The 14,218-nt window shown below is 42.6% G+C and overlaps 2 protein-coding genes across 5 annotated transcripts; one reads left to right on the top strand and one right to left on the bottom strand.

Moving 5' to 3' along the window:
- Positions 1-10: 10 nt before the first annotated feature.
- Positions 11-817, bottom strand: UQCRQ (ubiquinol-cytochrome c reductase complex III subunit VII). The gene is made up of 2 exons (XM_055299511.2): positions 664-817; positions 11-208 (listed from the first exon to the last, which is right to left on the bottom strand). The coding sequence occupies exons 1-2, from the start codon at positions 815-817 to the stop codon at positions 114-116; spliced, it is 249 nt and encodes an 82-aa protein (XP_055155486.1). The 3' UTR covers positions 11-113.
- A 289-nt stretch (positions 818-1,106) lies between these two features.
- On the top strand, positions 1,107-6,465 carry GDF9 (growth differentiation factor 9). 4 transcript variants are annotated; one of them, XM_063612450.1, is made up of 4 exons: positions 1,107-1,363; positions 2,055-2,237; positions 3,355-3,531; positions 5,107-6,465. In XM_063612450.1, the coding sequence occupies exons 3-4, from the start codon at positions 3,399-3,401 to the stop codon at positions 6,075-6,077; spliced, it is 1,104 nt and encodes a 367-aa protein (XP_063468520.1). In that variant the 5' UTR covers positions 1,107-1,363; positions 2,055-2,237; positions 3,355-3,398; the 3' UTR covers positions 6,078-6,465. The 4 variants fall into 4 exon arrangements, with proteins under 4 accessions (XP_063468520.1, XP_055155468.1, XP_063468519.1 ...); XM_055299493.2 differs by having other exon boundaries at positions 2,055-3,531; XM_063612449.1 differs by having other exon boundaries at positions 1,107-2,237; positions 3,288-3,531.
- The last annotated feature ends 7,753 nt before the right edge of the window (positions 6,466-14,218 follow it).

Below are 14,218 nucleotides of genomic sequence, written 5' to 3'. Positions count from 1 at the left end.
ATCACAACAGTGCAGACCATAGGAAGTTTATTGTGTCTTTGAGACACTACAGTGCAGACTCCTCTTCCAGAGAGGTCTTTCAGAGACAGGGAACCGTCATCCGGATGCGTTGCTCATTTGTCATTTTCATAGGCAGCTGGATTCTTCCTCTTGGATTTCTCGAACTCTTCAGTCCCCCATGTGTAGATAAGATAAAACACTACAAACTCTTTAAAAATTAAGAGAGTAAACAGAGATCACACATATAAGACATATAGAAGAAAAAAAGTCTCAGTCCTCTTGACTTCTTTAAAGTATACACTTCAGTAGTTCTTAGCATATCCAAGGCCATGCAACTATCATCACTATCTGCTGCAGGTTTAATATAAAGCATTTCACCACGGGTAAGAACTAAATAAAGATGACCTCAGAGGAACATGCTGGAATCACCCGAGTGACCCTGGGCCAGTCATTTCAGTTCTGTAACTCAGTTTTCCCCGTGTAAGATGGGGAGGATGATATGACCAGCTTAAGGGGGGTCAGGAATATTCAATGAGAACGGTGCGTACGGCAAGTTACAGAGCGCCTGCCCGGCCGCCAGCGCTCAGAAGGGAGGCGCAGTGACTGCTGCTGCTGCTGCTGCTGGGGTCCAGCCTCCCGCTCCCGCGGGCCCAGGGCACTCACGCGGCACCACGCGAAAGAAAGACTCCCGAATGCGGCGCAGAACGTTGGGGATTCCTTTAGTGAAGACGTGCGGATAGACGCGCTGCTCGAAAGGTGACAAGCTGTAGCTGATCACATGCCGCATCCGCGTCAGATTCCCAAACTCGCGGCCCATTGTGGCGGCGGCCCTGCAGGACCGAGGGTGGACAGGCGCTTGGCTCGCTTTCGCGAAGCGCCGCAGTCCCCGCAGGGGTCCGTCCCCAACCCTAGACTCCTGCCCCTGCACTCCTTATCCTTTCCCAGCCCAGCGGGGCGCCCCTAGCCTCCCAGGGTCCACCAACACTGCACAACCAGACCCCACTCACGCACAGGGGTCAGCTCGCCCTCCGCAGTCACCGATCCGGTTGACTCGTTCGTCACTTCCGGCAAGATTGGAAGCTGCTCTTGGAGGTGGTGAGGTAACTTCCGGGAGATACCATTTTCCTACTGTCTCTAAGGGATGACGCCATTGTCCCAGAAAGAAGTGGCCTGACTGGGTGATCCGTAGGTGGGCGGTGCCTTGGAGGCCCTGCCGGGGCCGGTGGGGTGGAGCCTAGCGGAGGACGTCGGGGATTGAACTGACTTTGGGGGACAGTGGACAGGCGGAGGCGCTCACATTTTTCCTCAGCCCTCGGCTTTTCTGTGGAATCCCAGTCAGGAAGCGGCCGAATGCGGGAGGCGGGTGAGGGAACAAAAAGGTGACGAGGAAGGGGCCTGCCGACCTCCGGGGCCGCTCTGGCCAGGAGCTTGGGGCCTGCGAGTTTTCCCAGCTGTAGACAGAGCGCCTCTGAGCCCCGAGGCCGGGCCGCCCCACAGCAGAGGAGCACGAGGCCTTGGCCAGTAGCTCAAAGGGGGCTTCGTTATTTTCAGGCCATCAGCGACCCCAGCACCAAAATCAGGGACACACATCTAAGGCTTGTCTTGGACTCGGTTTTAGAGTCCACTGGCAGGCTGTAAACGTTCCCAAGAGATAATACAAACGTTTCCTCAATTTTAGCCACAAAAATAATCGTCAATTGATGAATGCTGAGGCCGCCTCGACAGCAGCCAGCTTCCTCCCCAGATGGTTTGCGTGGGGTGGGGGGTATCACGATGCCCCAGTTCTTTCTTCTCCCCAGGGGAGACGCAAGGAACGTCGGGTGAGAGGCCTTATTGTGTTTTCCCTGAAGTACATTCCGCTTGACGATGCTGTTGTCCTGTACAGCTCGCCCTGAGGCGTCTTGTGTTTTGTTAATGGCATTGCTGGCCATATTTAATCTAGGACTAAGCTCATTCGACAGTTGGGGGTGTTTGATAACACTGCCTACGGACCACGGAGGCTCGGCAGGCAGTCAACTTGTATTTTGCAGACATACCTTAGTTCTCCCATGTAGGTACTGCACAAACTGGCTTCGTATCTTGCACTATGAGTGTAGGCTGACTCTTCCAGCATAGTCTCCTTAGGGGTGGCGCTGGATATCCCCTCATTTCAGCTTTTCGTGGTGCTCCTTTGCCTCATTTTTTTAAACCGTAATGTCTAGCCTGGTCTCAGCTCCAAGGCAAGAACAGAAATACAGGTAAGGACAGAAATATTGTAGCAAATTCTACCACCATTTGGATGAATAATAATAATAAAACATTCATTTATTTTATAGCATCTGCAACTATCCCAAAACCTTTCAACCAAAATATGTATAGATGAGTGTGCAGACCAAAGTAAGGACATCAATATGTTACATTTAAAAATAAGTCAAAGTTAAAGGCGATGTCCTCTTTTAAGAACATTGCAAATACAATTCCAATACTCCAAGTACATATTCTGTACCCAGCCACCTGGGAGGACTGAGAAACCTAACGGTTTTCTGCTCTCTGGAACTTCTATGCCAGTTGTGACTTTCTCACCCCTCAAATTAACATGCAGCGAATAATTACAATTGTAAACACCTGGAGGTGGAAAAGGCCGTGAGGATAAGTTGAGAGGAAGAGTAAACCTAATACCATAAGTTGCATAACAACAGATCTGAGTATCATCCTGAGTAATTGTTTAGCTTTTCCACATGCCTCAGAAGTTTCAGCAAGCACCTAGCGAACATCTTAATCCAAATTTCTCAAAAAATGAGAGATTTTATTTAAGATCATTCCTCAATTTATCTTAGACTTTCAGCTACATAGCTAGTTCGGTAGTATAACAATAACAGGTTTTAAGTAAATGCCAGGGGAAAAGAGAGGAAAGCTAAATGACCAAATAAATCTGTATCTAATTAACAAATTGGCTAAATAAGGTGTTATCAGCTGCTTGATATAGAGCTGATAAAAATCATCTTCAGCTAGGCATACTTGAGGCCTGATTACAGAAGTGACGCTAGTCCACCCACACACCTGAAATTTATTTAAGAGACCAAGCGAGGCTCTTCCTGGCCTTTAGGAAGAGGACTGGCATGGAGAAATATGTTCCTCACTAGTTCTCCCAAGCCATGGCACTTCCCAACAAATTCCTCCTTTGGTTTTGCTGCATTGCCTGGCTGTGTTTTCCTATTAGCCTTGGTTCTCAGGCTTCTGGGGGAGATGCTCAAATTGCTGCTAGTGCTGAGTTGGAATCTGGGGCTACGCCTCGGTCCTTGCTGCAGCCTATAGATGAGAGAGACAGAGCTGGCCTCCTTCCCCCGCTTTTCAAAGTTCTATCTGTTGGGCAAGGTGGGGCACCTAGGCTGCAGCCAGACTCCAGAGCTTTGCACTACATGAAGAAGCTCTATAAGACATATGCTACCAAGGAAGGGATTCCTAAATCCAATAGAAGTCACCTCTACAACACTGTTCGGCTCTTCACCCCCTGTACCCAGCACAAGCAGGCTCCTGGAGACCAGGTAACAGGTATGTAAAAGCAGATTGGTTAACTGGGTGGAGGGAAGATGATAGACACTAATGCATTTCAATTACAGAAAGGAGCTGAGCCTAGTTCCTTGAATTGCATTTTATTTTGCATAAAACTCAATATCCAGTTGAAACAAATCTGGGACTTGAGATTATTGCTTTTTCCTAATGCTCTCATTGGTTAAGGTGGGCTAATATGATGGAATTTTAAAGCAACACCAGAGACTTAATGGCTTTCAAGGCTGAGGGGAAGTGCTGCTAGAGAATGTTAGCATCTCTTTCTGTTCCACCAAGCTTTTGGCCCAGAAATGGGCCTTAAACATCTCTTACAGCTATTGGTGTGATGTGTTAAATAGGATATTTTTCTCTTGTTTGTTACTTTCTGTGAGAGAAAAGCTTGAAGTTCCCCTTTTGAACAGTTGGCCCTTACAAGAACGAAGTATCAGTCCACAATTTGAGTCAGCAGTTGGGTGTGGTGCTTTAAAAAATTGTAATATGGTAAAACCCCATCTCTACTAAAAATACAAAAATTAGCCGGGCGTGGTGGTGCATACCTGTAGTCCCAGCTGCTCGGGAGGCTGGGCAGGAGAATCGCTTGAACCCAGGAGGCAGAGGTTGCAGTGAGCCAAGATCGCACCACTGCACTCCACCCGGCAACAGAGGGAGACTCCGTCTCAAAAAAAAAAAAAAAGGTATATATCCAGCTCTTGATTTAAAACCATTCTAACCCAACAGGGCAGTTGTATCTGCTTCCTTAATTTCCTATTTTAATATAGTGGTTTTAGAGCATCCGTTTTTAATCTCAAGTGTTCTAAATTAACTAGGACAATTACATTGTTTTAAATTGACTTTCTTCACTAGGGCTTAGAATGTCATCTTAATAAGTCTGATAAGTGTTTTTATTATGGTTTTCCCTCTAGAGATTATCCAAGAGAAAAATACTACTTTCCTTATCAGCTGCTTCTGTGTTTGGAGCAAATTACTCAGAATGAAGCTTCAGGCTGAGCACAGTGGCTCATGCCTGTGATCCCAGCACTTTGGGAGGTTGAGGTGAGAGGATCGCCTTAGCCCAGAAATTCAAGACCAGTCTGGGCAACATGGCGAGACCTTGTCTCTACAAAAACAAAAAATCAGCTGGGCGTGGTGGCTCATGCCTGTAGTCCCAGCTACTTGGGAGGCTAAGGTGGGAGGATCAGTTGCACCTGGGAGGTTGAGGCTGCAGTGAGCCATGATGGTGCCACTGCACTCCAGCCTGGGTAACAGAGTGAGACCCTGTCTCAAAAAAAGTAAAAATAAAAATGAAACTTCAGAATGTAGTGATTCCCTGTTACTTTGATGCACCACCAATTCTGACTTTCTGGAGATAAAATGTCCAGTAAGGTTGCTGGGAATTAGTAATGATACCAATTGCCTTCCTTTTCTATATTAATCCCCATTTTTTTTTTTTTTTGAGGCTTGAGAAAGTGGGGAAAAGAGAAGGGAGAAAGCATATTATGAAGTACTAATTGTTTGACTTGACTGCCTGTTATGTTGACTCATATTCAAGCACTACTGGTAGATTGTTTTTCTTCTTAGGAATCCTTCCATCAGTGGAACTGCTATTTAACCTGGATCGCATTACTACTGTTGAACACTTACTCAAGTCAGTCTTGCTGTACACTATCAACAACTCAGTTTCTTTTTCCTCTGCTGTCAAATGTGTGTGCAACCTAATGATAAAGGAGCCAAAGTCTTCTAGCAGGACTCTCTGCAGAGCTCCGTACTCATTTACCTTTAACTCACAGTTTGAATTTGGAAAGAAACACAAATGGATTCAGATTGATGTGACCAGCCTCCTTCAACCTTTAGTGGCCTCCAACAAGAGAAGTATTCACATGTCTATAAATTTTACATGCATGAAAGACCAGCTGGAGCATCTTTCAGCACAGAATGGTTTGTTTAACATGACTCTTCTGGTGTCCCCCTCACTGATCTTATATTTGAATGACACAAGTGCTCAGGCTTATCACAGCTGGTATTCCCTTCACTATAAAAGGGGACCTTCCCAGGGTCCTCACCAGGAGAGAAGTCTGTCCGCCTATCCTGTGGGAAAAGAGGCTGCTGAGGATGGGAGATCTTCCCATCACCGTCACCGCAGAGGTCAGGAAACTGTCAGTTCTGAATTGAAGAAGCCCTTGGTCCCAGCTTCCTTCAATCTGAGTGAATACTTCAAACAGTTTCTTTTTCCCCAAAATGAGTGTGAGCTCCATGACTTTAGACTTAGCTTTAGTCAGCTGAAGTGGGACAATTGGATTGTGGCTCCGCACAGGTACAACCCTCGATACTGTAAAGGGGACTGTCCAAGGGCAGTTGGACATCGGTATGGCTCTCCAGTTCACACCATGGTACAGAACATCATCTACGAGAAGCTGGACTCCTCAGTGCCAAGACCGTCATGTGTACCTGCCAAATACAGCCCCTTGAGTGTTTTGACCATTGAGCCTGATGGCTCAATTGCCTATAAAGAGTATGAAGATATGATAGCTACAAAGTGCACCTGTCGTTAACAAATGGTCCTCTTAAAACCTTGAGCCTATTTGGCAAAGTAACTACTGTGTGCCTGTAAGAGAAAGCTTCATATATTGTCTCTAAATGCAGCATATGTTGTATAAAGAGGAGCCTGTGTAGATTAGTACTTTCTATGGCATCTATCAGGATAAAGGGATAATATCAATTGTTGCTACAGAGCCTTTATTTCCAAATTTAAATGAAATATTATTGTGGAGAACGGTACATTTTTTTCCTTGAGCGATTTTTTTCTTTTCATAGGAGTCTTATTCTTGATAGGGAAAAAACCTTAATTAGCATCAATCCTGGATGGACTTGCAGCTATAAATAGGCAATTCAGATTGCTATAGTCTTAATGGAAGAATAAATTTCTGTCAATGGTATAAATTTTGTGTGTGTTTTATTAGAGATTGCTTTTAAGTGATCCTTTGGGGGGAGAGAGGAAGTGTCTAAAAGCTGGCCATAGCTCAACTTTTGATCCTTTTTCAGAGTGAAAGGGAGGCTAACGTCACCAAAATTCTCATGAAGTTAAGACTCACTAGGACTAGAGAGTAGGCAGTGTAACCCATTTCCATTGCTTTAGTGTGATTGGTGAACAGTATACTAATTCTCCTTGTTAACTGGCATATATAAATCAATCGAGTTACATAGAACAATATAACATTTGTTCCATTCATGTAAAGGAAATTACCTTGCATGTTTTTCCAAGAAAACCTATGCACAAGACTTTGTAAGTGTATTTTTTTCTTTATGTATTTAAAACCCCTGACCTTATGAAAGGAAGCCAGGGAAGGTTTTTTGTTTTGGTTTGGTTTTTGCTGATTTGCTTAGCTCCCTCCACTCCACCCCCACAGGTTTTTTTCCAGTTCGATTTAGAACTGTTTCTACTAAGCTTGTAGTAGTGACTGCTTATGTTACTGACTGGGTCTTATGTGGATGCTAGGGTTTTTATGTAGGTTTTCAATATATCTATTTTGAGAGAGCCCTGGAGGCACAGAGGTAGGGTTGATACCGTGATTTTGTGTTTGAGTTTCTAAAACCTTGATGTATAAACCAAAAGTAACTCCTAGATGTAATAAGTACTTTTCATTCTTGTAAATGATCTTTTCTTGGTGCTATTTTTAGCTTCATTAAATATGCACATATCATATAATTTACCCATTTAAAGTGTACAATTCAGTGGTTTATAGTATATTTATACACATGGGACACTATCACCATCAATTTTAGAGCATGTTCGTCGTCTCAGAAAGAAACCCTATACGCTTTAGCTATTACTCCCATTTCCTGGCCTGCCCCACTCCCAGCCCTAAGCAACTATGAACTTGTTCATAGGTTTCTGATTCAGGACTTCCAAATGAATGGAATCATACAATAGACTGGCTCCTTTCACTTAGCATGTTTTCAAGGTTCATCTGTGTTGTAGCATGTATCAGTACTTCTTTCTAGTGATTATATTTCATTGTATGGCTATACCAAATTTTGTTTATCCATTTGTGGGTGGACATTTGGGCTGTTTCCATTTTTTAGCTATTACAAATAATGCTAATAAAATTCATGTAGAAGTTTTATTTCTTTGGGGTACATACCTAAGAGTGGAATTGCTAGGTCATATGGTAACTCTACATTTAATCATTTGAGGAACTGCTAGACTTTTCCAAACAAGCTGCACCATTTTACATTCCCACCAGCAGTGCACGAGGGTTCTGATTTCTTAGCATCCTTTCAACACTCACCTGACTTTTGGGGGATGTTTTTATTTTCTATGGGTACGTAATAGTTGTACATATTTATAGGGTACATGTGATATTTTGGTATAAGCATAGAATGTGTAATGAACTTACTGTTCTAGCTATCCAAGTGGGTGTGAAATGGTATCTCATTGTGGTTTTGATTTGCATTCTCTGGATAATTAATGACGTTAAGCACCTTTTCATTTGCTTATTAGCCATTTGTATATCTTTTTTGAAGAATGTCTATTAAGATCCTTTGCCCATTTTCTAATTGTTACGTTTATTGAGTTGTAAGAGTTATGTATTCTAGATATAAGTTTCTTACACAATTTTCAAATATTTTCTCACTCTAGGTTACCTTTTTGTTATTATAAAATATATATAACAACATTTTACTATCTTAACTATTTTTAAGTATACAAGTCGGTGGCATTAACTACATTCACACTGATTTCCAACCATCACTGTATCTCGAACTTTTTCATCATTCCAATCTGAAACTCTACCCATGTAGAGTTAAAAAAAAAAAAAAATCCCAGCTTGGCAACAGACAGGGTTTTGCAATGTTACCCATTAAAAAAATCCCAGTCTGGGCAACATTGCAAAACTGTCTCCACAAAAAATACAGAGATTAGCTGGGTGTGGTGCCATGAGCCTCTAGTCCCAGCTATTGGGGAGGCTGAGGCAGGAGAATGTCATGAACCTGGGAGGCGGAGCTTGCAATGAGCCGAGATTGCGCCACTGCACTCCAGCCTGGGCGACAGAGCTAGATTCCATCTCAAAAGTTAATTAATTTAAAAATCTTCATTTCTTTCTTCTAGTAACCACTATTCTATTATAGTTCTACAAATTTGCTTGTTCTAGGTACTTCCTATAAGTGAATCATTCAATATTTGTCCTTTTATCTCTGACTTACTTCACTTAGCATAATGTTTTCAAGGCTCATTCATGTTGTAGCATATATCAGAATTTCATTCCTCATTAAGGCTGAATAATCCATTGTATTCATAACACATTTTGTTTATCTATCAATGGACACTTGAATTGTTTCTACCTTTTAGCTATTGTGAATAATGCTGCTATGAACATTGGTTTACAAATATCTGTTAGAATCTCTGCTTTCAGTTCATTTGGATCTATTCCTAGAAATGGAAATGTGGGATCACGGGGTAATTCTTTGTGGCTGTGGCATTTTACATTTCTACCAGAAATTTACAAGTATGCTAATTTCTGTACCTCATAGCCAGCACTTGTAATTTTATTTGCTTTTTAAATATATATATATATTTTATATAAAATAGCTATCCTAATGGCTGTGAAATGGCATCTCATTGTGTGTTTGGTTGTTTTTTGTTTATTTATTACTTTTAGAAAACTAAAGGAATAGTTACTCCATAGGCAGAGTAGCTTCATTGTGGTTTGGATTTGCATTTCCCTAATAATTGATGATGAGTATTTCTTCATGTGTTTACCAACCATTTGTGTATCTTCTTTGGAGAAATGTCTATTCAGTCTCTCTCTGTCGCCCAGGCTGGAATGCAGTGGCGCCATCTCGGCTCGCTGCAACCCCCACCTCCTGGGTTCAAGGAATTTTCGTGTCTCAGCCTCTTGAGTAGCTGGGATTACAGGCGTGTGCCACCAGGCCTGGCTAATTTTTGTATTTTTGGTAGAGATGGGATTTCACCACATTGGCCAGGCTGGTCTGAAACTCCTCACCTCAAGTAATCTGCCTGCCTCAGCCTCCCATAGTGCTGGGATTACAAGCGTGAGATGCCACAGCCAGCCCTATCCACTTTTAAATATATTTTCTTATTCTTTGGGTTACCTTTTCACTGTGTGTGTGTGTGCACATGTGTGTGTATAGAGATGGGTTTCACCATGTTGCCAGGCTGGTCTTTTTTTTTTTGGAACCGGAGTCTCACTGTCGCCCAGGCTGGAGTGCAGTTGCGTGATCTCAACTTACTACAGCCTCCGCCTCCCAGGCTCAGGTGATCCTCCCACTTCAACCTCCCAGGGAGCTGGGACTATCGGCAAGTGCCACCATTCCTGGCTACTTTTTTTTTTTGTATTTTTAGTAGAGATGGAGTTTCACTGTGTTAGCCAGGATGGTCTCGATCTCCTGACCTTGTGATCTGCCCGCCTCGGCGTCCCAAAATGCTGGGATTACAGGCATGAGCCACCACGCCCGGCCAACGAGGCTGGTCTTGAACTCCGCAGCTCAAGCAATCTGCCCTCCTCAGCCTCCCAAAGTGTTGGGATTACAAGCGTGAGCCACGGCACCCAGCCCCTTTTCACTCTCTCGATAGTCCTTTGCACAAAAGTTGTCAATTTTGATTAAATCTAAAACATCTATTTTTCAATTTTTTGACTATGCTTTTGGTGTCATATCCAAGGAATCATTGCCACATCCAATTTTGGGTTGTAAAATCAATGTCATGAAGATCTTTCCCCTATGTTTTCTTCTAAGAGTTTTCCAGTTTTAACTTTTACTTAAGTCTCGAATCCATTTTGCGTTAATTTTTGTATATGGTATGAGGTAGAGATCCAACTCTTACTCTTCCATGTGATTATCTAGTTGTTTCAGTACCATTTGTTAAGATGACTTTTTCTCCTATTGAATTATTTTGGTACTCTTGTCAAAAAACAGTTGACCATTCTGAGAGTGGTGGCCCACACCTGTAATCGCAGCACTTTGGGAGCCAGAGGCAGGAGGATTGCTTGAATTCAAGAGTTTGAGACCAGTCTGGGCAACAAAGTAAGACATCATCTCTACAAAAAATAAAAAATTAAAAAAATTAGCTGGGTATGGTGGTACACATCTGTAGTTACAGCTATTCAGGAGGCTGAGGCAGGAGGATTGCTTGAGCTCAGGAGGTTGAGGCTGCGGTGAGCTATGATTATGTGCCTGTACTCCAGGGTGACAGAGAGCAAGGTCCTGTCTAGATAGATAGATAGATAGATAGATAGATGATAGATTAGATAGATACACACTTTTTTTTTTTTTTTTAAGAGACAGTCTGTCTCACTCTGTCATCCAGGCTGGAGTGCAGTGGCAAGATCTCAGCTCCACTTCCCAGGTTCAAGCGATTCTCGCACCTCAGCCTCTGGAGTAGCTGGCATTACAGGCAGGCGCCCTCATGCCTGGCTAATTTTTGTATTTTTTGTAGAGACGGGGTTTTGCTATGTTGGCCAGGCTGGTCTCCAACTCCTGGCCTCAAGTGATCTACCCACCTCGGCCTCCCATAGTACTGGGATTACAAGTATGAGCCACTGCGCCCGCCCAAAACCATACGAATTTTAGAATCAGTTCATTAATTTCTGCAAAAAAGCTAGGATTTTGATAGGGATTGTATTGAATCTGTAGATCAGTTTCAGAAGAATTGCCATCTTAGCAACGTTGTCTTCCACCTCATGAACATGAGATGTTTTCCATTTGTTTAAATAATCTTTAATTTTCTTTTCTTTTTCTCTTTTTTTTTTTTTTTTTTTTTTTGAGACAGGGTCTTGCTGTGTTGCCCAGGCTGGAGTGCAGTTGCGTGATCTCGGCTTATTGCAGCCTCCACCTCCCAGGCTCAGGTGATCCTCCCACTTCAGCCTCCCAGGGAGCTGGGACTATCGGCAAGTGCTAATTTTGTGTACTTTTAGTAGAGATGGGGTCTCACCATGTTGCTCAGGTTGGTCACAAACTCCTGGGCTAAAGTGATCCTCCCACCTCCCTCCCAAAGTAGTAGGGTTACTGGCCAGGTGCAGTGGCTCATACCTGTAATTCCAGCACTTTGGGAGGCCAAGGCAGGTGGATCACTTGAGGTCAGGAGTTCAAGACTAGCCTGGCCAACATGGTGAAACCCTGACTCTACTAAAAATACAAAAATTAACTGGGCAAGGTGGCACGTGCCAGTAATCCCAGCTACCCAGGAGGCTGAGGCAGGAGAACTGCTTGAACCCGGGAGACAGAGGCTGCGGTGAGCCGAGATATCGCACCACTGCACTCCGGCCTGGGCAACAGAGTGAGACTCCATCTAGAAAAAGGAAAAAAAAAAAAAGTGGTAGGGTTACAGGCATGAGCCACCATCCCTGGCCAATTATGTCATTCTTAAGAGTTAGAAAAGGGCCAGGCATCGTGGCTCACGCCTAATCCTACTACTTATAGAACCCGAGGTGAGAGGACCTCTTGAGTTCAGGAGTTCAAGACCAGTCTGGGTAATATAGTCAGACCCCTGTCTTTAACAACAACAAAAAATCTGCTAGGCGTGATGGCTCCAACCTGTAGTCCCAGCTCTTCAGGAGGATGATATGGGTGAATTACATGAGCCTGGGAGGTGGAAGCTGCAGTGAGCCATGATTGTGCTGTTGCACTCCAGCCTGGGCGATGGATGGAGTGAGATCCGATCTCTAAAAATAAAAAAAGTAAAAAAGTATCTGGAATGGGCTAGGCACAGTGGCTCACGCCTGTAATCCCCGCAATTTGGGAGGCCAAGGCTGGCAGATCGTTTGAGGTCAGGAGTTCGAGACCAGCCTGACCAACATGGCGAAACCCCATCTCTACTGAAAATTCAAAAAATTAGCCAGGCTTGGTGGCGTGTGCCCGTAATCTCAGCTACTTGGGAGGCTGAGGCAGGAGAATCACTTTGAACCTGGGAGGTGGAGGTTGCAGTGAGCCGAGATCGTGTCATTGCACTCCAGCCTGGGCAACAAGAGTGAAACTCCATTTATTTTTTGCATGACCTAGTTCTGTGCTTGAGTATGAATGTGGTCTGAAATCTGAAGATTTCGAAAAGAAGAAAGCAGGGGAGTTAGAAAATAAAATGAAGGGATAATTTTGATAGAAGTTAAGTATTAGGGTCAATGCCAAAATTTAGGTGCAGAAAAATCGGGCATTCTTACAGGTAAATTCTAAAATGTACTTACCTAAACTTTTTTTGCATAGTGTTTTGATGCTACAGGTGAGTAATGATAGCTTGACATTTAATTTTTTTTCTTAGACTTTATTCGTAAATCTAGTCTCACTCATAGGACAGTGTTAATATTCCTGTAATGTGTCAAGGCTGATAGATCTTTTAAATTTAAACTTCAAAGTTTCTCTTATACACAACTGACAAGGGTATACTAATCGCTCAACTCTCTCTCCCATATGAAACCTATTTTCTTTAGTTACTCTTATAAAAGCTGCCACTCTAGAAAACAAATGAGAAAGGACAACAGTGATTTAAATCTGGAAATTTAAGGATGAAGCTACATCTGCCTTAAATAGATGCATTCAGCTTTGGTATTTAGTCCAGATGAGATATGAGGTCACTTAATGTGATGAGTGCCTTAGTATGCCAAGAAACAATGGGGTACGTCAGGAGCTGGTTTTACCTTCAGCTCTGAATTTCCTGCCCTTTATCAGTTTAAATCAGCTCTTGTGTTATGTTGAATACTTTGTGTTTTACTAATCAGCTTCAAGGGCAGCAGCTACTGGACTTGGTTTAGAGTGCAGTTTAGACAGTCTGTGGGAAAAAAAATTGCTCTTTCATGGGGTAGGAGGGAATGAAAAATGTTCAGACAGAAGAACTTGGTTTATATAAAATTTTATGTAGTCAATTTTAATGAAAAATAAAAATTTAAAAAACAAAAAATTTTTATGTAGTTAATTTTAATGTTTAACTTTGTAAGGATTGTAACTTATAAAGTAATAAGTGAAGTGAAATTAAAATTTTCAAGATGTACTTTTAGAGGATGTAAGACCCAAAAATATTTTAGGTATGTAGATTAGCTAAATGGATACAATAGACAACTATGCTGCTTAACCCATTAACTGTTCTCTAAATAGAAACAAAATATAAACACAACCAGGAGATGCAGGCACTTCATCCTTTACCATAATTGAGAAGTTAAATAGGGCCTCTTCATGTGGGTAGCTACTTCCTGATACAGTTGTCCTTCCCAAACCACACATTTACTAGTCGATTTTTGGAAAGGGCTTGTTAATAAGATCAGGACTATTTCAGTATCTATTTAAAGAGCAGGATCTTATACATGGCCTACCAGAGTATTTCCTTGTCCTACCTTAGTATGTAATGCAATTTGTATCAAAGAATTGAGTAACTAGACATAGGTGGATAAGTGTCAATTGTACATTTTGGGAATCTTAATCCTTTAAGAGTAATAGGGGCTTTGTGAACAGTACACAGTCATTTATAGACCTGTCTTTGATGCTGGTATCTTCCCATGCTGGAATAACAGTCAGTGTTATAAGAGTTCACAACCTGTGCCTGGATGTCATTTTGGCTTTCTCAAATAATTAGCTCATTGAATAAATATTTATTGAACACTGACTATGGACCAGGCGCTGTGTGTGGTTAAGAACAGTTTGATGTTTTTAGCTCCCAGAGAAGGGTATCAGCTACCAGCTATGGAGGCTTCCT

The sequence above is a fragment of the Symphalangus syndactylus genome, chromosome 11 (genome assembly GCF_028878055.3).
Source record: "Symphalangus syndactylus isolate Jambi chromosome 11, NHGRI_mSymSyn1-v2.1_pri, whole genome shotgun sequence".
Lineage (NCBI taxonomy): Eukaryota > Metazoa > Chordata > Mammalia > Primates > Hylobatidae > Symphalangus > Symphalangus syndactylus.
This window is presented reverse-complemented; position numbering and strand designations above follow the sequence as displayed.

Bases quoted from the DNA above. Each gene is read 5' to 3' on its own strand.
- GDF9 (XM_055299493.2), top strand. From the start codon at position 3,135: ATGGCACTTCCCAACAAATTCCTCCTTTGGTTTTGCTGCATTGCCTGG. The intron at 3,532-5,106 runs GTATGTAAAAGC...TTTTCTTCTTAG, and splicing joins TCCTGGAGACCAGGTAACAG to GAATCCTTCCATCAGTGGAA.
- UQCRQ (XM_055299511.2), bottom strand. From the start codon at position 817: ATGGGCCGCGAGTTTGGGAATCTGACGCGGATGCGGCATGTGATCAGC. The intron at 209-663 runs GTGAGTGCCCTG...TAATTTTTAAAG, and splicing joins TTTCTTTCGCGTGGTGCCGC to AGTTTGTAGTGTTTTATCTT.